The 20,951-nt window shown below is 54.9% G+C and overlaps 2 protein-coding genes and 1 long non-coding RNA gene across 5 annotated transcripts; 2 read left to right on the forward strand and 1 right to left on the reverse strand.

The window, feature by feature from the left end:
* The first annotated feature begins 367 nt into the window (after positions 1–367).
* TMEM208 (transmembrane protein 208) lies at positions 368–5,845 on the forward strand. 2 transcript variants are annotated; one of them, XM_055726757.1, is made up of 6 exons: positions 368–401; positions 482–577; positions 674–733; positions 908–1,044; positions 4,309–4,393; positions 5,413–5,845. In XM_055726757.1, exons 1-6 carry the CDS (start codon positions 396–398, stop codon positions 5,548–5,550), a joined length of 522 nt encoding a protein of 173 aa, XP_055582732.1. In that variant the 5' UTR covers positions 368–395; the 3' UTR covers positions 5,551–5,845. The 2 variants fall into 2 exon arrangements, with proteins under 2 accessions (XP_055582732.1, XP_055582733.1); XM_055726758.1 differs by lacking the exon at positions 674–733 and having other exon boundaries at positions 375–401.
* Positions 4,400–5,246, forward strand: LOC129737357 (uncharacterized). The gene is made up of 2 exons (XR_008735122.1): positions 4,400–4,923; positions 5,093–5,246. It is a non-coding gene; the product is annotated as an uncharacterized LOC129737357 (long non-coding RNA).
* Positions 5,846–6,509: 664 nt separating the features above from the next.
* On the reverse strand, positions 6,510–20,498 carry MATCAP1 (microtubule associated tyrosine carboxypeptidase 1). Of its 2 annotated transcripts, none has more exons than XM_055726756.1 (6): positions 20,020–20,498; positions 16,325–16,468; positions 9,437–9,569; positions 8,713–9,018; positions 7,926–8,023; positions 6,510–7,404 (listed from the first exon to the last, which is right to left on the reverse strand). In XM_055726756.1, the coding sequence occupies exons 1-6, from the start codon at positions 20,431–20,433 to the stop codon at positions 7,240–7,242; spliced, it is 1,260 nt and encodes a 419-aa protein (XP_055582731.1). In that variant the 5' UTR covers positions 20,434–20,498; the 3' UTR covers positions 6,510–7,239. The 2 variants fall into 2 exon arrangements, with proteins under 2 accessions (XP_055582731.1, XP_027662670.1); XM_027806869.2 differs by lacking the exon at positions 20,020–20,498 and adding an exon at positions 19,200–19,963.
* Positions 20,499–20,951: the final 453 nt, after the last annotated feature.

The following is a 20,951-nucleotide window of genomic DNA, read 5'->3' on the forward strand; positions in this document are numbered from 1 at the left end:
CTTTTGCCCCACGCGTCCCAGCACCTCCCAGGAGCCGGCGGGAGTGGCGGGGCCCTCGGCCTCAGGCCGGGCTCGGGGTGCCCGGGGTACTGGTGGGGACCTTCCCCTACGAGCCGAGGGGAGGCGACGGGCTGCAGTGGGGCGAGCAGGCACTGGCGCCCCGCGGGCTGCACGGGAAAGGCCACAGGGTGGCCTGGGGCTGGGGAGCCGGGACGGGCGCGGGGGTCCCGGCCGCCCCTGCCCCTGCCCCTGCCCCTGCCCCTGCCCCTGCCCCTGCCCCTGCCCCTGCCCCTGCCCCTGCCCCTGCCCCGCCTGAGGTAGGCCCGGGCCACCGTGTCCGGGGCCCTTCCCGCAGGGCACTTCCGGCGGGGACCGGAAGCGGAGCCGGTGCGGCCATGGCGGTGAGTGGCGGGGCCGGGGATGCGGGCGCCCGGGGGCCCGGGGCGGGCGAGGCCGCTGACCGCCTCTCTTGGCTCCGCAGCCCAAGGGGAAGGCGGGGACCAAGGGGAAGAAGCAGATCTTCGAGGAGAACCGGGAGACGCTGCGCTTCTACCTCCGCATCATCCTGGGGGCCTCCGTGAGTGCGGCCGGGGGCGGGCGGGACGGGGAGGGGAGGTCCAGGCCCCGGGCGGGGCCGGGCAGGGCAGACAGCCGTGCCGTGTTCTCTCCGCAGGGCGTCTACGTCGTGGTGAACCTGGTGATCTTCTACCCCGCTGCCTCCGCCTGGACGTGGGTGAGCGCCCGGCCCGCTGCACGGCTGTCTGCTGCCCCGATGGGGGGCACCTGGGTCCGGCCCGGTGGCCAGCCGGCTCCTTTCCCGGTTGCCGTGATGGGCAAGGCCAGCAGGCCCCGCCACCCTGCCCGGGGATCGCGGCTTTGGCGGCTGACGCGTGTTCCCTTGTTGCAGCTAGCGTTCGTCTTCAGCTCCGTGGTCTATGGCACCAGCTACCGGTCCATGAGCTCCATGGCAAAGCCGTCTTTCACAGACGATGGCAGCCTTGCCGACGGGGGAATTGACCTGAATATGGAGCAGGGGATGGCAGAGTGAGTGTCCACACCCGCACGAGTCCAGGTGAGCAGGACCTGCTGCCTGAGCGTGCATGCAGAGCCAGGGGAGCCCTCAAAGGGGAAGGCCAGGCCTCTGCTCCCACCCCAGCTTGCCCACTGGCATGGGCATGGGGCTGCTGGAAGCCTGTAGCCGTTTTTTCTGGGAACGTACCTAAACTTCTTGTTATCTGAGCGCTTGATCTGGTGCGCACTGGTTGTGAGCTGCTGTGTGGGTAGGTCAGCCTGGAACCTTAGGGCTGAGGCACGCAGGTAGGAGATCCCAGACGCATCAGCTGGAGCAGCTTACAACAGTCTTTCAGTGGAGGAACAGCGCTGACATGCTTCTGCAACACACAGATATGTGTTTTCTTTTTAAACCATCACTGCTTGACAGAGCAGAGGGGCACACACTGCCAGTTACTCCATCCTGGCTGCAAACTGACCATATCTTGAACTGTTCTACACATAAGAAAAACCTGCTTTCTGTCCTAGCCAGCTGCTCTCACCTCCTCAGCCTTTCCTGCCCCTTCTGCTTGTGTGTTCCTCGTGTCTGTCTGCAGACAGTGCCAAGTGTTTGCCTGTCCAATGTTCTTGGTGGTGCTGTAACTTTTTTATTCAGTCAAGGAACACACAACAGTAATCCCTGCAAAGCACTGTTAAATAAAATAAGGAGGTAACAATACTGAAACAGCAGAAATACCTTCTAGATTTACTTGTTTTCCAACGGTAAGCCCCAAAGTAGTTACAGAACACTGCCAGGCAGTTGTGGACACATCAGGCCTTTCTCTCTGTCCTCCCTGCCCTCACCTCTGTCCGTTGGCCCACCTTCCCACCTTCTGCTGGGGTCCTTCAGCACGTGCCCAGTGAGGTACCTGGGGTACTTGTCCCCTTCCCTGCCATGTCCTCGGCCTCCAGTTCCAGGTTTACCTCCACTTTTCCCTTGCTGCCAGGCTTTTGAAGAAACACAGTGGGGCCTGGCTGCCAGCAGAGTTGTCTGCATCACATCAAGTGTTCTTGTGCTGGAAGGGCCATGTATTGATTTAAATATTTTTGGTTTTCTTAACGTAAGTTTTATTTCTGCACCCAGCAGATGCCCAGGGATGTTATCAGCAGTCAGAATGACTTCTGCGGCACAGAACCTGCTGTCTCTGCACAGGATGAGCTCTCGTCTTGTGTTTTTTTTAGTGGAGTAGTAAATCTTGTACCTGCAGCCAGAGTGACTCAGATAAGGGACTCAGCTGAGGGATGAGGTGTCTGTAAAGAAGGGGTTATTTCCAGTGTGTTCTGTGAGCCAGGCGCTTTATGTCCTTTTCATCCTACAGGGACTTTTTCCTGCTGGTCAGCTGAGCACTTTTCTCCAGTTTTACATTGTTTTGGTTCTGAGTGGAAGTGTTAGGTAGTTTGGATACCCTTTTTTGTGAAACACAGCATGGGGCAGTCAGGTAAGGAAGATACAGAAGTTTGATGCTGTCTGGCCTATCCCCTTAGTTGGGGGATGCCTTTGGGAGATGTATAAGGCACCGAGGCAGAGTGGGTGCCCCAGTAACTGCCCTGTGCCTGTGTGTGATGGTGCTGTCAGGGGAAATGACTGACAGGCGTTAGCACAGGGATCCCCTTGCCTGCTCTGAAAAGGTGGTGGGTACAGCTGTAGCACTGCCGCAGTCCTGGTTGCAGTCGTGGTGCTTCCCTTAGTACTGAGGCTCCAAGGTTTTTCTGCCTGAGCAGTACACTGTTGGGGTGAATTTTATGACACGTTAAAGTGAATTGATGCTTGTCCGAGGCATGGGTTGTGCAAAACACGGAGGAGGCGGACCTGTAAAGACAAAACCTGCGCAGCTGAAGTTCCTATCCTTACCCTGTACTTTTGTACCTGAGCCTGTGCAGAGCCCTCAGCCATGAGTGCAAGTCTCAGTAGTTTAAGCTTGCTACATGAACATGAAGTGTTAACAAACACTCAGTGCTCCTCCCACCGGCTGTGTCTGTCTGGTGAAGTGCTCTAAATTAGCTTTGGGGATCAGGGAACCAGTCTGGGCCAGCGGTTACTTTCAGAAAGCGGTGGATGTTTTCTTGCCTCTCAGCTGAGTGTGCTACAGCTGATGAATGCATGCTCTTTTGGAGCAGCTTCTGGAATGCTGCAGATACGAGGGCATTTCTCTCATGCTGCCTGTAACTGAAACAGATGCTTTGTGTTCCTCTGGGGTTGAGGAAAACCGATCTTGCTGGTCTCTGGGAGAGCTGGGTTCATGGGAGCTCTGCCATCACCCTCCTGGCCTCCGGTGATGCATGAGATTTCTGAACTTCAGTGTCTCATCACAGAGCTATTGATGGTGGATTCTGCACTGTCTGGAGTTGATGACAGTGTCCCAGCCTAAACCAGTTGTTTCTGGTCACTTTGCTTTGTGCTGTGCTGGCCAGAATGAGACGAGCTGTTTCATTACCATTGCCTTTGCCTTTGTTTTCTTGACTCTGTTCTTGGATGTGATTCGAGCGTTTCTTACTCCAGCAGATGATGATTTAATGGGAGTGAAAGTTGGCATATTTCTAACCTGTCATGGCACTCCCTGTGGCTTGTGTTGAAAACCTCATCCCTGTTCACCTCTCTTGGGTGTCAGGTCCCGTCCGTCCCCCCCCCCGAGAGTGGTGGCTGAGGTGTGGGCAGCTTGTTCCCCTCCCTGTAGCTGCTCTCAGCTCTGCCTCAGGCTGGTGGGGAAGACCCTGGAGTCGGATAAGCAGGAGGGGAGGGGGAGACATGTGTCGCTGTAGCTCAGCTTGCAGGTGATGGTGTGCATGTCCTTGCAGCACTCCGGCCCTTTGGTGATCCTGAGTGTGTCTGTCAGCCTGTGAAATGGCACAGGGAAGATTCATGCTTCCCTTTATTGCAGCCAGCCACGGGCAGCTATACTTTATGCCATGATACATGTCAAATTGGCAGGTGCTGGCTTCTGTTGTAGGCTGTGAGGGTGGTGGGTTTGTTGCTGATTCCCCCCCCCTCTCCCCCCCCCCATCCCTCAGCTTTCTCAGTGTCCCTTTTCAGAGGGAGCCTAGCTCTTTAGCTCATCAGCTTTATTTCTTTATTTTGTTTTCTGCTCTGATTCTTCTAGATCACCATGTGGGGCAAAGCGCAGGTGCAGGGACAGCTCTTCGGTCGGCTGGGCAGGGTTGCTCCCCGGAGGCAGTGTAGACAGGCTGTGTTGGCAGAGGAGCTGGTGTATTCGGCAGGGGCTAGAACAGAAGGTTAATGTTTTGCTTTTCTTCCCTCAGGCACCTCAAGGATGTGATCCTGCTGACAGCTATAGTCCAAGTGCTGAGCTGCTTCTCGCTTTATGTCTGGTACTTCTGGCTCTTGGTAAGCCCCTGTGGTTTTCCTTATTGCTCTACATTGTCCCTGTCTTTCCCTGTCTTCATGACTGAGGACATTATTTATCCATTTAATTTCAGTGTCCTGTTTCAGACCAAAACTATTTTCTGATAAATTTTTTAATCTCCCTGTCAAATCTTGTTAAAAATGAGGCTGTACAAGGGATAGAAGTCCTGATCCCTCTGGGTCAACCATGCAAAAACTAGGCTGGCCTTGGCCTTTCTCTCTGGTCCTGTGAAAGGGCAGTAAGAAACATGAGGCAGATCAAAGCCATCTTTGTGCTTAGAGTCTTTTTGTGACTGTGACAAACAGCCTGTGTTTCTTCTTGTTTGGTTTTCTCAGTCATTCACCAGCCCAGACTGAGGCCGGGAACTGCTGGACACTGTGCCACTTGGTAGATAAAATGCTGTAGGCTTTGGTCTCCTCTTAACACATCAGACTCTTTCTACTCCTGAAACATTTGTCATGTGCCCCCAGCTAAAACTACTTTTGCAGAAGGACAAAAAGTCTCATGTTAGGTAAAAAAATCCCACAGTTGCTTTGATAAGACAAGGCAATGTTGGGAGCAAAGAAAGTTCTCTCCTTTCAGTCCTTACTCACAAGTTCCTTTCTAGCTGGCCTGGCAGGGGGCAGCCTAGGCTCGCTGTCCCCTGAAGACCATCTCGATCACTTGTTTTTTTAATTCAGAGAAATGCGGGTGTTTTCTGAAGAAGGGAGAGGCAGAATGTCTGGGCAGTTGAATCTTTCTGCATAATTCAGTCCTGATGCTGGTATTTCCATATGTGAAGCCTGATGGCTGTATATGTATGCAAGTTCTTAAACCATATGAAGTCAGGCCATTTATTTTGGACACCTGCCACTGCCTTTGATTTCCATGCATCCTGTGATGCTCCTGATCCAGCCTGTACAGATACTCCAGCTCCTTTGGCTTCCTCAGTAGGTCCAGCCCTCCTGCCTGCAGCACTACCCTGTCAGAGCTGTCCCCAAAGTGACCTGTGTTTTTGCAGGCTCCGGGGCGTGCTCTCTACCTCCTGTGGGTGAACATCCTGGGGCCCTGGCTTACAGCCGACTCTTCACCTGCTGGTCAGGAGCCAAACGAGAAGAAGCAACGCCGACAAGAACGCCGCCAGATGAAGCGCTTCTAGCCCTGGCTGGGGAGATAGATTAACGCTGTCTCTCATCTCCATGCTGTTATTTCATCAGGGATGCGACCGAAACCATCGCAGTAGCTATGCTGCCCTCTGTCATTGCTGCCATTCCACTAGAAAGGCCGCAAGAGACTTCTCTTGGTTGCTTCTTAGCACCAGCCAAGGCCTTGCTCCTTGGGATGACAAGGGGGATGATGCTGGGATATGTGTAAATACCTTTTTAAAGCAGTGCCGTATCGTGTTCCAAGGATTGCAATGCTGAAGGAAATAGTAATAAAAGAGCAGAGTCTAACTGACTGTGCTGGCAGTGCATTCATACAGGGCTGCTCGCAGAGGGGAGTTGATAAAAATGCCAGCGTGTTCTTGGAGACCTGGAGTGGAGGAAAGCAAAATCCCTCAAGAGAAGCAGTCTCATCCCTTCCCAGGCTTGCTTTGTGCTGCCCAGCCTGCTACAGCATCTACACCCTGCAGTTTCTGCGAGATTGGAGCGTGGGGGTGCTGTGAACTGGGCTTGCAGCCAAAACTGGTGCTTTTGGGATTGAGCTTGGGAGGATTGAGCCTGGGATCTCTGGAGCCACAAATTGGCCATTGCTACCTTTGCAGGAGCTCAGTGGGACAAAAGGCAACAAAGCTGAACCCAAATCTACACAGGTTTTTTTTGTTTTGTTTTTAAAAAAAGGCTTTCCAAGGGGTGGCACAGCCAGGGTGCCATGACTGCTACAGCAATCATGTGTTGGAGACCAGGAACAGCTCAGGGCTGCTTCCGCTTTTGCCTACTTTGATTTATTAACATTGTCCTTGCCCAGTATGTTGTTTACACGCTCCGGTGACCCCTTCCTGCTACTGACGCACCAGCCTTGAGCCATGCAGCTTTGCCTGTGCAAGTGCGACACACAGTCAGTGCTCACAGTGGTGCCAGCCTGGCTTTTGATGCTACCCACAACCTTTTGCCCACATACTGTTTCCATTACATCATTTTTATTAAACGCTTTTTCCTAACATCAACCCCAGTCCCCACACTGAGTCCTCACAGCCAATCAGAATGGCTGTAGTTGGGGTGCAGAGCACTGGTTAATTGTGGGCAAATAACTGGGTGGGGGAGGGGAGAGCACAGGTTGATATTTGGGGGATTAAAGTCCTTCCTGCTGCTGGCAAGGGGCATGAGGGGAGGGGTTGGGAGTGGGAAACGCATGCACCGGGCACCCAATGGGTACAGGCCAGCCCTTATTCCTTACCAGGGCTGCCAGGTACAGCCCAGAGCCCCCTGCTGTCTGCTAGCCCCGAGGAGGTGCCCCCACTGTGCTGAGAGCACCTCGGTACACTACGGCCACCCTCCACCCACTGCAACTACCCCAGCACAACCTCCTGCACTTCCGGGGCCCCAGTGCATCTCCCCGCTCTGCCCTCGCTCCCTCTCAACCCTCTTCTCCAGCTCCCCAAAGCCACGTGGAGCCACGCAGCAATCTCCAAAATGCACAGGGTGTCAGGGTGGGAAGGGAACACATCAACACTAACCACACCAGCCCTCTCGGCCATGCTACCCTACACAGCAGTACATGCACAGCGGCCACCTGGGCGCAGGGGGAGGCTCAGGCTCTGTCCTCTCCTCCAGGCTCCAGCCCCAATAAATAGCCAGTAACTGGCACCAGTCACACCCTTGGGGTGCCAGTTGTGGGGGGATGCCCCTCAGTCAGGCAGCAGCTGCTCCAGCTCCTCCTCGTTCAGCCCATTGGTGGTGACAATGTGGTCCAACTGCTTCATGTACCGCTCCAGGTCCTGCATGAAATGGGGGATGCGGGCCTTCTCCAGGACCCCAAATTTCTTCAGCCGATTCACATCTTCATAGGAGACCTGATGGGAAGCAGGAAGATGGTCAGCCCCCAGCCCCCCAAACTTTGACAGATGTCTGACCCTGCTGCAGCCCCCTGGTTCACCCCGTCAGGACACACAGAGACACACACACGCACGTGCACGCCTACAGGGAGGCGCTGGCAGAGCTGCTCAGGGGGGTGCTGGATTTGTGAGGATTTGTGGGTTTGGCCATGCTCTGTCACTGCACGGACAGGTGACAGCAGGACTGCTGCAGCTGAGGCAGAGGGCCAGTGGCACAGCTGGCAGAGCTTAACCTGCTGGCTCAAGCATGTCCCCCAAGGTCTCCCACGGAGGAGTACGGATTGTCCCTTTCTTCCGTGCATCCTGCCCAGCACAGCCTTCCCCTGCTCCACCGAGACCCGTAAGAACAGGGAAAGCGCAGAGCTGAAGGGCTGACAGCCCAGGGCTTGTTTTTGGGAAGCCGTGGGACTGAGGGGGGCCATAGGAGCTTTGGGATGGGACAGGGATCCAGGATCAGCTGCTCCCCACCCCAGCGTTACCTTTCCAAGTGCAGCCAGCAGCGGGAAGTCGATGGTCTGCCGATGGCGTAGGATGCGAAGGATCCCATCGAGGTAGACCTGGTCCTTACTGAAACAGCCTGGAAGAGTGGGAAAGGCTGGGAAGTGAGAGTCCAGCTCCCCCAAATGTCTGCTGACCGCAGTAACCAGAGTGATGGCACTGGCTCAGGGTGACACAACTGCACCAGGGCTCAGGCATTGCTGGTGCCATGGCCAGGACCACTGGGTCCCAACAGACGAGCACTGAGAAGCAGTGCACCAGGGACCACGGAGGCAGCAAGAGCTCTTTCCTCTCACTAGAATGCTTTCACCCTTCCTCCCAATACATTTATTTTTTTTAAGGGTAAACCACTACAAGAATCTAGATGCATTTCCAGAAATGCTCATTTTTCCTCTCCTTTGGCTACTGCCTCCCCAGGAGCCTGTGTGAGTCACTCCCATCAGACTGCAACCAACTTACGGGGTTCCCTGGGGGGCCTCATCCACGCCCACTTGACCCTAGGCAGCCAAAGAGCTGCTGTGCTGTGCCAGCATGTAAAAGATCACTGCCATAAAGACAAGTGTAAACCCGCAGGAGCGCGGTGCTGGGGATGGGGAGGGATGCAGGGGTGGGCAGAGCCACCATTTCAAAGGCTGCTGTGCCCACAGGACCAGTGAGACTCAAACCCACCCAACAGCAAAACATCCCCGCCTCTGGTTTGTCTTAAGAACAATAAATTTAAAAAAATCCCTTCCAAACCCCGAAGGCTTTACACCATCCGAGCAGTACCTGGCTGCGAGGTGTCGGTCTGGCCCCGCTTAGCCCGCACGCAGTACTCCCACCGGACACCGGCATCCTGGACGTACTGCTCCAGATCCTGGAAGAGGGCGGAGAAGGAGAGGCGGCTGGCTCGTTCGATGGTGTAGTAGAGCAGGGCTGCCCGCCACAGGAAGGGCTGCTTGCGGAAGAGGACGCTGTGCAGGCTGGCCAAGCCTTCCTCCGTGGGGTTAGCGGGCTTCAGGCTGTACTGCTTGCGGCCCTCAGAGCTGTGCCAGGGCTGGCGGGTGTTGTTCACCCCCCGGATGTAGTGGGTGCCTGGGGAGGGGGAATGGGAGTGAGCACCATCCACTGTGCCCTCCAAAAAGCTGGGCTCTCACCCCCCCTGAGTCACTGGGGTTGAGGCTGAGACCCAGCACCCATGGGTGCCTCTGCCATCCTTGGCTGGAGATGCTGCCATGGGACATCTGCTTGCTCTGGTGCCTGGGGTGGGCAACAGGCACAGCCACATGGGTGGGTGCTGGACACTCCCCACATGGAGAGGCACCCAGGTGGCCTCAACACTTTCCAAAACCCATGCAGGAGCACCCCTCCAGGATGCTCCTTGCAGGACCCAGTAAGTATGACGTTGGCCCGTGGTCCCTGCAGCCCTGGGACTGTTACCTCAGTGACAACAAGAGGATGCTCACAGCATCACCCCACTCTGCCCATCACCCACAGCCACCCCACTGCTGACCGATCTCGTGGCGCAGCATCCCCTCCAGCCAGTGCTGCCGGGCTCCAGCCAGGTTGATGGCCAGTGTCGGCCGGCTGTCCTCCACCATCATCACCGCCTGGGACAGGAGGTCATCCGTGAGCTGCACCACCACCTGCAGAAAAAGAAGGCAACTGCCATCAGCACTGCTGTGGGACAAGATGCTCAGCAGGGTCTTGGCTCTAAGCAGAAGCTGAGATGGTGCCAGATGGTCAGAAAAAGTCACCAGTGCCGTGGTCGGCAACATCCGGCACCGCTGCACCATCACCAGCTTGTGCTGCAGCTCCCCAAAGAAACCACAGAGAGTAGGAGCAGGCAGGGAGAGCACTGCCAGCACTGAGGGTGTACCAAAAGAGATGACCCCACAGGGGTCTGAGGTAATTCCTTTAATCTCTTTACAGCCAGCAAACATGAGCAGGCAGCTCCTGCGTAGCCTCTTCCAGCATCCCTCTGGCTTCAGCATCCCCTGCCCCACCTCATCGCCACAGGCTCCCCACAATTTTATAGCCACACATGACAGGCGTGCTCCAGAGACCTGCCCAGTCCCACCAGCAATGGGATGGCACAGTAAATTTGGTCACCTAAACAACTAACAGCACCCGCTTGGTTATGGATCCAACCTCTAGACACCCCCCAGTAAATATCGCCCAAGGGAACCAAGGCTCTGGCTCCATTTTCATGGACTCTCCTGCAAATTCTCCCTTTCGAGGCTGCAAGACATGGGCAGTGAGGACGGACCCCCCCAGTGCACCCTCCCGGAGGGAACCACGTCTGCTGGCCAAAGTTCACAGCAGGGCCAGCAATGCACGCGCATGACTGGCAAATATCTTTATATAGAAGAAAACGGCTATTTTGGGAAAGCTGGCTACCGCAAGGGCTGGAGCCAAGACAGCTGCTCTACGTTAACAGGATTTAATGTGCTGGCCAAGCAGCATTTTCTGACCATCTGACTTCAGACCTGCAGCATCGCTGGAGGAGACAGCCCTGGAAGCTCTCACACCTGAGGTCCAGCTGCAGTAATGCTCAGGACACCTTTGGGCACATATCAATTTAATCTCAAAATTCTTCCCCCACATACATATTAACTCTAAAAACATCTATCACTTCACAGCCGACACTTTTCAGGATGAAAATGTGCACACACATTACTATGTGACAATTCTTCTCTTATTTAAAAAGGACAGGAGACTGAGTTTGCTTTAACTCAGATTTATTATTGTGCAAAACCGCTCATGAAAGCCAAGAGCGCAACGTAACAGCAGAGTCTACCACTGGGCAAATGAACAGCATGAAATACTTAAAGACTGCAGTTGCTTACCTGGATTAAAATTTACCAGCGTGAAAAAGAATCCCTCCAATTCTGAGAAAAGACTTGCCAGTTCGCTTCTGACTTACGAGCATCTGTGAGCTTTATTTTTGCTCCAGTAAACAAGTCAAAATAAATAAGGGTTGCAGTTTGCTGCCCTCTCCCACATCCGGCCCTCGGTGACCTGGGACAAACTGAAGCAGGGAACTGATCCAGACTAAAACTGGTCATATGGTCCACCTTCATTTCCAGCAAGATCCTCACACGAGCTCTCACAGGGGGCTCTTGGTGGGGAGAAGACTTTCGGCAGCAGCACCAGCTCCTGCTAACAGCCCCATCAGGGGCTACAACAGGCAGGGAAGGTTTTGGCTTCACCACAAGCAGAAATAAGGAGGTAAGAATGAGCCAGGTTTTGGTATGATTGTAACCAATTCCCATCGATTAGGTCAGCTCCGTGTGATGAGACCATTGCCTGGACATCTGAAATGGCAATCCCAAATGCACCTAGTGGCGGCTGAAATCCTGGTACGTGGGAGGGGATGGGGAGAGCCAGGGGACAGAGTTTAAACCAGAAGAAAGAAGAAGAGGAATACATTCCATTGTCGCAGCGCTTTCCTGTTCCCTCGATGACACTGCAGCACAGAACTGGTGCCCAGACCCTGTGACAGTCCCTGGGTCTTTGCTGCCTGACGTGTGGCTCTTACAGGGAGCCCTGGAGATGATGCACTGTGTCAGACAGAGCTCTGCTGCCAGGATACAGGATGCTTGGCTGGGAGTGGTCCCCAAGGCCAGGTCCACACCTTGCTGCCTTGTCATATTTCACTGCCCCTATATGGAAAAAAACCCACCCCAAAGAGGTTGGAATTTAGGAAACTAGATACAGAAAAACTAACTTCTTCCCCAAGATAAATGCTCTCACTCCTGCTCTGCCCAAGCCTATTTAAAAAAGTACCCCTTCCCACACCACCCTGCTGGCTGCTCCTCTCTGCTTTTCTCCATTTTGCAGTTGCTCATCCTCGGCCAGGTTAAGCTGGCTTCCTCTGGCCACCAGCCTCAGGCGGCAGCGATTCAACAGCTCCAGGGTCCCCATAGGAGGTAGGAGCGGGACCAGCCCAGCTGGTGGGTTTTGGGAGGCTGGTGCTTGCTTGGCATCCCCCGAGCACTTCAAGTTTCCCTTGTGCGAGTTCAAAAGCCATCTCTGAAAACAACGCTTGGAGCACACGTGCAAGAGAAATAATATATAAACCCAGGAGTTTAACCGTATTGGTGGTACACAGATAAATGCTCCACACAGCTCACCTCCTGCTGTTCCAGTGACCTCCAGCCAGCTCTCCCTTCCCATTTGCACTGGCATCTTAATCCCACCCCTGAAGAAATCTCTTATAATTATAACCCAAACATCTGTCCATCACCTATCCATGGCTTTTTCCTCTGCTGTACTGGGAATGCCATGTCCTGCATCCTATGCCGCATCTTCCCTGCTGTTATTCCAGGCTAGCACCCGGAGCATCCTACCAGGGCTGAGCTTGCCCAATGAGCTGATTTTTATATTATTTGAGGGGTGGGGGGGGCTTTATGCTACAGGACAAGTACTGTCACCAGGCTGGGTACCCCCATCTCGCAATGGCACAGGGCTGCTGCACCCACGACCTGCTCGTACAACTGAAGGCGAGCACCAAACGAGCCCAGACAAACCTTGGAAAGGCAAGTGCTGTCCCGCAACCTTCGCTACCCTGCCTGAACAGAAGGCAGGCTGAACAGCCCAAACCCAATTTTTTTTTCCTTTTTCTTTTCCTATCTGCTATCACCATGCACCAGGTGAGCAAAGAGAAATGCAGCAAGTGGCTGGAAAATAAGAGGCAGCCGACGATGCTGAGGGTGCGATGCTCAGCACCCTCGAGGATGCAATGCTCAGCACTGAAACTAGGTCCTGCACAAGTCCTTTTTCAGCAAGGCAGCAAGAACTGAAACGCGTAACAAAGCACTCTCTGGGACCCGGCATCTGAAGGAAGACCCAAGAGCACAGAAGACTTCAGTGTACAACAAGCTGCACACTGCTGGAGGCTGCACACAGAGGGAAGGGTGTAGCTGAAGTAACCTGGCTGGGTTTTCAGGAATCAAGAAAAACTCCAAGCGAGAACATCCCAAAGCCTTTAGAGGAAGAATTCAAGTCAGAGGGAGCACTTCTGATTATTGTTTTTCCTGCTCTCATGATGAAGAAAAGGTAAAGGCAACAGAAACAGCAACACTCAACCTGATTATATGGAGTGGAAACTATTTTTCGCTGTACAAGAGCTCGATGGCATCAAGTGAAGCAGTTAGGAAGCTGATTCAGGACGAAGAAGCATCAGCAATCGGTGCAACCTGCGGCAGGAGCTCTGCGGCGGTTCACGATCAGGCAGGCAAACCAACAGCAGGGGTTTTGCAGGCAGAAACACTCGCCAGCTCAGGAAGGCACAGGGCTCCCATGGCTGGAGAGAAACTCCCCACCCCTGTCCTAAGGATGCAAAGATCCCAGGACAGAGTGGGGCAGGGGAATGAGGATGGAAACAGACTGATCCAGGGATTGGGAAAGACGCTGCTTGGAGAGGACAAAAGCTCCTGCAGCCACGGGTACAGCTGCAGGTTGCCGTATCCCCACAAGAACCGAAAATGTGAACGTGCCCAGGGGCCACCATGGTGAGACAATGGGCAAAATGCCACAATGTCATTCTTCAGATGTCAGCCTGATGACTTCTTAAGAGGCACTGGCTTGGGTTATTTTATTTTTTCCCTTTATTTGACAACATAGAGATATAGCGTTGTTTTTTCTTATGAAAGAGAGGTGCCAAGAGCCCCGCCGTGCAGAGCCAGCTGCCCGGGAGCAATGGGAAGGGACTCTCAGCACTGCTGGAGACTGCAGCTTCACACAGCCCCATTAGCTGCCTGCAGCCCCTCTCCAGCTGCAGCAGCCCATCCACCCACCGAGCACCACTTGCCTTATTCTGGGACCCTCCAGCTTTGCAGATGCTGTTACAACAGGGGCTGTGACTCCAGCCAAAGTCCTGTTACTGGAGCAGCAACACCAGCTCCCCGGGTCTGTGACCTTGTTCTCAGCAGGATCCCCAGCGCATCCTCATGGTCCACAAAGCTTCTGTTCAGCTTTCAGGGATGTGATGATGGAGAAGGAGCTCATCCCCAGGAACTGAGGGACAACTGCTGACAGCCCCCACGGTGCCGGGGCACAGGCTCCTGCCTCTCCCCAGCTCTGTGGCACTGCTCAGGACCTCACATGCCAAGAAAGCACCAGTACTAAGCAGCTCAGAGGTGGAGGGGCACCACCGATGGGATCCCATGAGATGCTAGCTAGCGCTGTTTGGCTCACATTTCACAACCCCGGGGACTGCCACGCAGTACTCACCAACGGGGCCAGGCCTTTCTCTGCTGCAGGCTGGGAGCTCACCGAAATCCCTAGGGAGACCTCTGAGATCTGGCAGCGTCACCTCGGTCCTGAGCCAGAAGAAAAGCAGAAGAGCTTCAGGATCTGCGGCTTGGACAAAGAAGCTTTTGAAGACACAAAGTTAATTATAGTACAGATACTTACCCACGAGCATGCTGCCTGCAGCGCCGGACAGTGGGATCCTGCCTTCACCCATGATGGGTACCAGGGACAAGGGGCAGCTGCCTGCAGCAACTGCCACCAGCCTGGCACGCCGCCTGCCCCGACTGCCTGCAGGCAGCGACGCAGCAGCGGGTCCGTCTGGGCTAACGCAGCCCCCTGCGCGACAGTTTCTTCCTTAGTTTGTTTGTGGGGTTTTTTAAGCAACCCATCACAATTAGTATGTATCAGCGAAGCAAACAGGACAGCAGAACAGACCAGGCACAGCAGGCTAAAGTGAAGAATCCCAGAGACAGCCACAGGGTGGGGGATACACATCTGAAACCCCCCAGGTCCCTGCCAGGGTTATTGTTTTTGATAATTTAAAATTATCAGCGAAGCAGAAGCTCCGCAGGTTTTCGCCCTGTACAGGGAGCGAGCTTTGGCAACACCGCTGTATTGACAGCAGATGAAACCCTTCCCTCTTCCCTGCACCAGAGCAATTCAGCAAGATTTCTAGCAGGTAGCAACAAACAAACACTTTAGTTGTTTTAAAAGCACTTACCAAAAGTTTCAGATAAAACAGCAATGTACCTTGCATGCCGATGAGCAAACATAATTACTGAACCCTGCATGCCCTTGAGCAAAGGGAAAATTATACAGGGCTGGAAGGAAGCCAGTTGTACACCAATATGGAAGAAAAAAAAAAAAAAAAAAAAAAGTCTTTCTGCCCAGCCAGAGCTGAATTTGGGTTAGATTAATGGAGAAGAGTGGAACAGCTGTATTTAATCAATAAAATCAAGAGACAGACCACAACCAGCAAGTCACAAGCGTGGGTCTGTAAGGCTGCCTGGCTGCATATGGGGACTGGTTCTGGGCACTAAGAGGCAGCTGAGTTATAGGAAGAGATCTGCAGAAATCCTTTCTGTCCTAAGCAAAGGTGCAGGAGGAACCAAGGTGCCAAATCCGCATACCAGGGACACCCCCAGGGGGAATCAGGGCAAACCAAGAGGACTGGAGGCGGAAAGTCCCCTGGCCAGGTGGGACCTCAGGGAACCACTCACTCCCGCTTTTCCAGGCATGGAACGCACTGGGTACCACCAAGCAAGTTGATGCTTCAGGGAAATGCTTGTGAAGGGCCCTGTTTGGAGATGGAGGTGAAAAAACAGAGGTAGGAAAAACAGTGCGGCCAAGAGGCAGCGTGAGGAAGGCCCCCCCTCCCCCAGCCAGCACTGCATAGCCTTCTGCCCCGCAGCCAACAGCCCAAGGCAGCCCTGAAAGACAAAAAAAAGCAAAGCCAGGTCCAGAAACCCTTCTCAGCACTTGAACCAGGACAGTGGAAGCACTTTGCCCACACCTTGCTGGCAGAAGGGGCAAAAAACGCCCCTTAACTGAAGCTGTGGGACATCCCACACCAGGTGCTGCTGGGGGCATGGAGAAACTGGATTAAGAGATGCCGAACTTCTGCCTGGCAACCGTCACGTCCTAACCACGGACCTCCCAGCCTTAAAACCCAAGCTTGGGGTTTCAAAGTGCCGTAACCTGGCAAATCCCACAGGACAGTGGGAAATCTCTCTCCCCAGCTTTGCTTCTGGGCATGCGAGCAAAGGCAGCTGTCGGAGATGCCTGCCATGCACTGCCAACAGCAAGAGATGCATTCCCGACAGTAATTGATGCCTCATGCATGCAGCAAAAGGCTGCTCACATGGCCACGCAGACAAGCAGCAGCTTCTCTCCCTCTCAAGCATAAACTGAATATATTGATATACCCTGAAAAAATCACGAGAAATTGGTGGGGAACCAGCACCCATGTCCTAACGCTGGGGTGTACAGTGAAGGCAGCCAAACTGGAGACAAAAGGACACCACGGATCAGAGTAGAAAAACTTCTTTGTACCCAAAACATTTCTTAATCTGAATCCTTTTTATCAGAAAATAAATATTTTGCAGCTGTATTTTACAAGTAACAAAGCAGGGACACAGATTACCTCTCCCACGCAGCCTTCCTTCTGCATGTACTTTCGGATCACGGACCAGATCTGGCACTTGCTCAGCAGCCTCCCGCCTGTGGCGACCTCGAAGCTCTCGTAGGTGCCATACTTCTCCAGGACAGCACGAATGATCCTGATTGCCTGTTGCATGCAGAAACAAAACATCAGTGCCAGCACCCTCCCTGCTTATAAATACACCTTAAAACCCCACGCACAATTAAACCCAGCGGAGATAATCCCCGATAAACGCCTGTGAAGCAAGATATGGTTTTGCAAGATCTAACAAACCAAGGAGACAGAGCCAGCTGGAGGTAGCCACCAGGCCAGACGGACCCTTAAGGCAATCAGCACAACCCACAGGATATTCTTTCTGCTTTTTATCACCCTTGCAAGCATCTGTTGTGGGTACTGGGCAAAGCAGAAGTGAAACAGCATCATCACAGCATGCTGCCTCTGGAGGTTAAAGCCATGATTTTTTTCATCTTTTCTGCTTTTGGTGCTCCTTTCAAAGTGTAGTGCTTGCACAAAGGGTCTAGCTTATCAGCCTCCTTTTTACTCTGCGAGTTTCTTGTTGGAGTGCTGGACAGCAAGCATGGCAGTAAGGCCATGCATCACCCTTTGCAGCGATGCTGCTTCCTCCTCCTCCAACAGGGTCACAGCACAACCAGCCTGCTGCACACCAACAGCCTTCTAATAAAAGCAGCACATGCTATCTTATTAGCATTAACATTTATAGAGCATCTATAAAATAGGAGCATTTATTAGCACATTTCCTTCTCCAAAAGTGAGTTTTCATTATAGACATTTTCAAGCAATGACTCTCCAGCCTACTAATATATACTCCAAAGTAGATGATGATGACTTTGAACCAGTTCTGGAGTTTTTCCAGCAGTTTGATTGAATCCCTAAACCTGGCTGAGCTGCCGCCGAGCTTCCCAGCCCAGGACCAAGCGCAACTCCTGAATGGTGCGCACTCTACCTCCTGAGCTGAGCAACCCCCTTTGCTCTGAGAGGGGCTCTAGGCAGCGGCGGGAGCCCTGTGGAGCAGGTCCCTTCCCTCCATCATCCCTGAGGTCACTCAGGACCAGGGGATGGGTGCTCAGCACCAGTACAACACTCAAACCACCCAACACTCTGTAAGAGGGGCTTCATGGTCTGCGCCTGACGAGCAGCCTCTTCTACTGCAGCAGAAAGTCCTGATTTTCCTTCCCTAGACAGTATTCTCTACACAGCTGATTTTTATTCTCCAGTTGCTGTGTCTTTCCAGGAGAAGCTTTGTGGGTTTGTTTTGTGCCATTGGTTTGTTTGGATTTTTTGTTTTGTTTGCTGATCCAGATCTTTTTGGCAGCACCATAAGGTACCTCCTGCTGACAGCAGCAGCAAAAAGAACCATTTCTTCCTCCTACCTCTGCTCAGCCACTTGCTTTCTCCCCGCAGGGGACCTAAAGCATGAAGCCAAGAGAAACCCAGCACAGCTGGTGCCCAGGAGTAAGACAACCAAAGAGCATGCTCCTCACCAACCTCCAGCACACTTCCCGCCGGGCAAAATTCCTAAGATACCAAGTTTAGGTTTAGTGTTCCAAGAGGCTGCTGAGCATCCCCAGGCAGCCCAAAATTGTGCACCCACCATATGCAGTGGGATAACAAATCCTCCAGCCCCAGCTCCATACTGGTGCCGCTCACATTCCCATGACAAACCAGGGACGTGATCTCCAGGGTGACGAGCCTCTGTGGGGCTAGAAGAATCCTTCTGGCTTATTTAAATTTTCTACTAAAAAAATAAAATAACCCCCCCAAGCCCATGCATTGAGGCAGCTGGTGGAGCAGCAAGCTGGAAGCAGGGAGCTGGCACTGGTTTGTCTGCTCTTGTCCAAAGATGCTGGCTTAGCAAAAGGTCCCATTTATTTAAGCTCCATGATTAATGCAGGTTTTTAAACTAAAAGCAGTTTATAGCTAATAGCTGGCAAGGAAGAAGGTTTCCTAAAATAAAAGAGACTGGAGGGAGGTTACTGCAGGGGACAAGCAAAGGAACAGTGACATGAATACTGTCCCATCACACAGTCACCAAAGAACTTGCAGAAACATTGGCAGAAACACTCAACACAGTATTTCTTGCAAAGGGCTTTAGGATCCAGGATGAGACCATTCACACTGGTTATGAACACTTAATTTCGGTCATTTGAGGTAAGGCACAGAGGAAGAATTATCTCAATTATTCATCTTTTACTATATTGAAGTCAACTGTACCAAAAGAGAAAGCAAGGAGAGGGAGAAATAGCTTCTGAACAACTCATTTTACAGTATTACTTGGAGACTGAAATGCACTTAAATGCAGGAGGAAAACACTGAAAAAGCCAGCAAGGTCTTTATAGGAGTCAGACTGTCTCCCCTGCAACAGCATCACTTGCACCAGCTTATCCAGGACAGAGGTACGGCAGGCACTGGAAATGACTAACTGCTTAGAAAGCTGTTTACAGAAAGCCTGAATCATCTGGATAATAATTCAGGCAGAGGTATCGGAAGTAACGCAAGAACAAGTAAACATCCAAACAACAATAAATAAATCCGGGAAGAAGCTGTTATTTGAAACACCAGGCAAAAGCTCCCGGTGAGAAGGTGTACAGAAATGCCTCTGGCACGCAAGCGAGAGGTTTGGTTATCAGGTCCCTTGGATGTGGCTGAAAGTGAGAGAGTCCGTGTGGCAGAAAGGATGTTCTTGCCAGAGGTGGGATCCCCAGCCCCACAGCAAAGCGGTGGAGGGGCACAGTGGGGGTCCCGGCCCCAGGAACAGAGCAAAGGGACAGCACAGCTCCACTGCCTGAGGCCAGGACAGGCTCCTCTGCGGGCAGCACGAACCCACCACGAGCCCTACCTGCTGCCCACGCTGCAACCGGGTGCCGCTTGCTCGCTCGCTGCCATCCATGCACCACTTTGACCCGGGCAGGAGCCAGTCGGGAACGTTTTGGTAGCGTATGGGCATTGGAAAAAGTTAAGTGAAATAATACAGACTCCTTCAGCGGAGCCTGCACCAACGATTATCAGCGCTGACTGCATCTGCTGATGCCTTAAGGATGCTGCCACACCGGACAACCTTTAGGCCCCGCAGAACAATGCCAGACTTAACCCCCGGGGCACTGCGGCCCCCCGCCCATGCAGCCCCTCCACTACCTCTGCGGCAACAAGGGCACAGCAACCCCGGCCAGGTGCCCCCAGCGCCCAGCCAGTGCGTGCGTGCGCCCAAGCAGGGGCCGGCTTGGGTGCTGGCAGCATCATCCAGCACCGGCGGGGCTGTCACCGGGCAGAGCTGTCACCAGGCAGGCGCGGGTGCTGGGGGCAGTGTGCAGAAGCTGCTGAGCGGGGCGAGCCGGGGCAGAGCCGGCAGCGGATGCAGGCGGCCCGGCCCCGCCACGGCACGTCCCGGTGGCACCGGGCCGGTGACGCTGCCCTGCACCAGGCCACCCGCACCGGGGGGTGCTGCCCGCACGGGCGGGGGGAAGGCGGGGAGCGGGGGCCCGGGCTCCCCCGGTTCCTCCCTCCTCCTCTGCCTTCTCCCGGGCTGTGCACTCCATCCCGGAGCCGCCGCGCTGCTCCCCGCGGCCGGGCGGCAACGGCACGGGCGGGGGGCCAGGGGCTCGGGCGGCGGTACCGGCGGTACCGACGGGGGGCGCAGGCGGCGCGTGCCCCGCCCTCACCTGAGCGACGAAGCGGTCGGAGGCGGCCCCGTACTTGTCCAGCACGGCGGCGGGCACCGGCTCGGCGTACTCGAACTGCGGGTCGTAGGCGAAGCTGGCTCGGAAGAAGCGCTCCCGTTCGGCCTCCACGTTGCGCGGCCGCAAGGCCACCAGCAGGCAGGGGCTGCGCCGCCCGCCGCCCTCCTCCCCGCGGCCCCGCGCGATGTGGGGCAGCGAGGCGGCGGCGCGCATCCCCCCGCGGCCCCCCGTGCCTTCGCCCCGCCGCGTCCCGGCGCCGGTTTCCGAAAGGCGGCGGGCTCCCCGCGGGCAGCGAGGCGGCGGGGCGCCCGGGCAGGGGCGGGGCGGCGGCGGGGGGCCCGGGCAGGAGCAGAGCGGCGGGCCATGCCGGGGGGCGGCGCGGGGGCCCAACACCATGGCCTCCGGCGCGGCAGCACGTGGGCTGCGCCGGGCCGACCCCCGCGCCTCCGCCCCGAGCACGCGCCGCCGCCCGCCAATCGGCGCCGCGCCCGCAGCGCCGCGGCCAGTAGGAGCGGGGCATGAGGGTGAAGGCCCCGCCCCGCCGCGTTGAGCCCCGCCCCGCGCGGAGCCCGCCCTGCCCGCGGCCGCCAGCGCAGCCCGCGCCCCGCCACCGGGCCTGCCGCACCCCCGGCTGCCTCCTCAGCCCCGCTAGCGCGGCCGGCCCCGGCGCATCACCACCACCAGCTGTGTTGCCGCCCCAGCTGCATCTCCATCCTCGGTTGCATCGCCAGCCCCAGCTGTGTTGCCAGTCCCAGTTGCATTGCCACCCTGTTTGTATCACCAGCCTTGGCTGTGTCGCCAGCCCTGGCTGCATAGCTGCTCTGGCTGTGTCACCACCCCCAGCTGCATCACCGGCCCCAGTTGTGTCGCCAGTCCCCATTGCATTGCCAGGCCTGGTCACATCACCAACCCTG

Source organism: Falco cherrug, chromosome 14 (genome assembly GCF_023634085.1).
Source record: "Falco cherrug isolate bFalChe1 chromosome 14, bFalChe1.pri, whole genome shotgun sequence".
NCBI classification, from domain to species: domain Eukaryota; kingdom Metazoa; phylum Chordata; class Aves; order Falconiformes; family Falconidae; genus Falco; species Falco cherrug.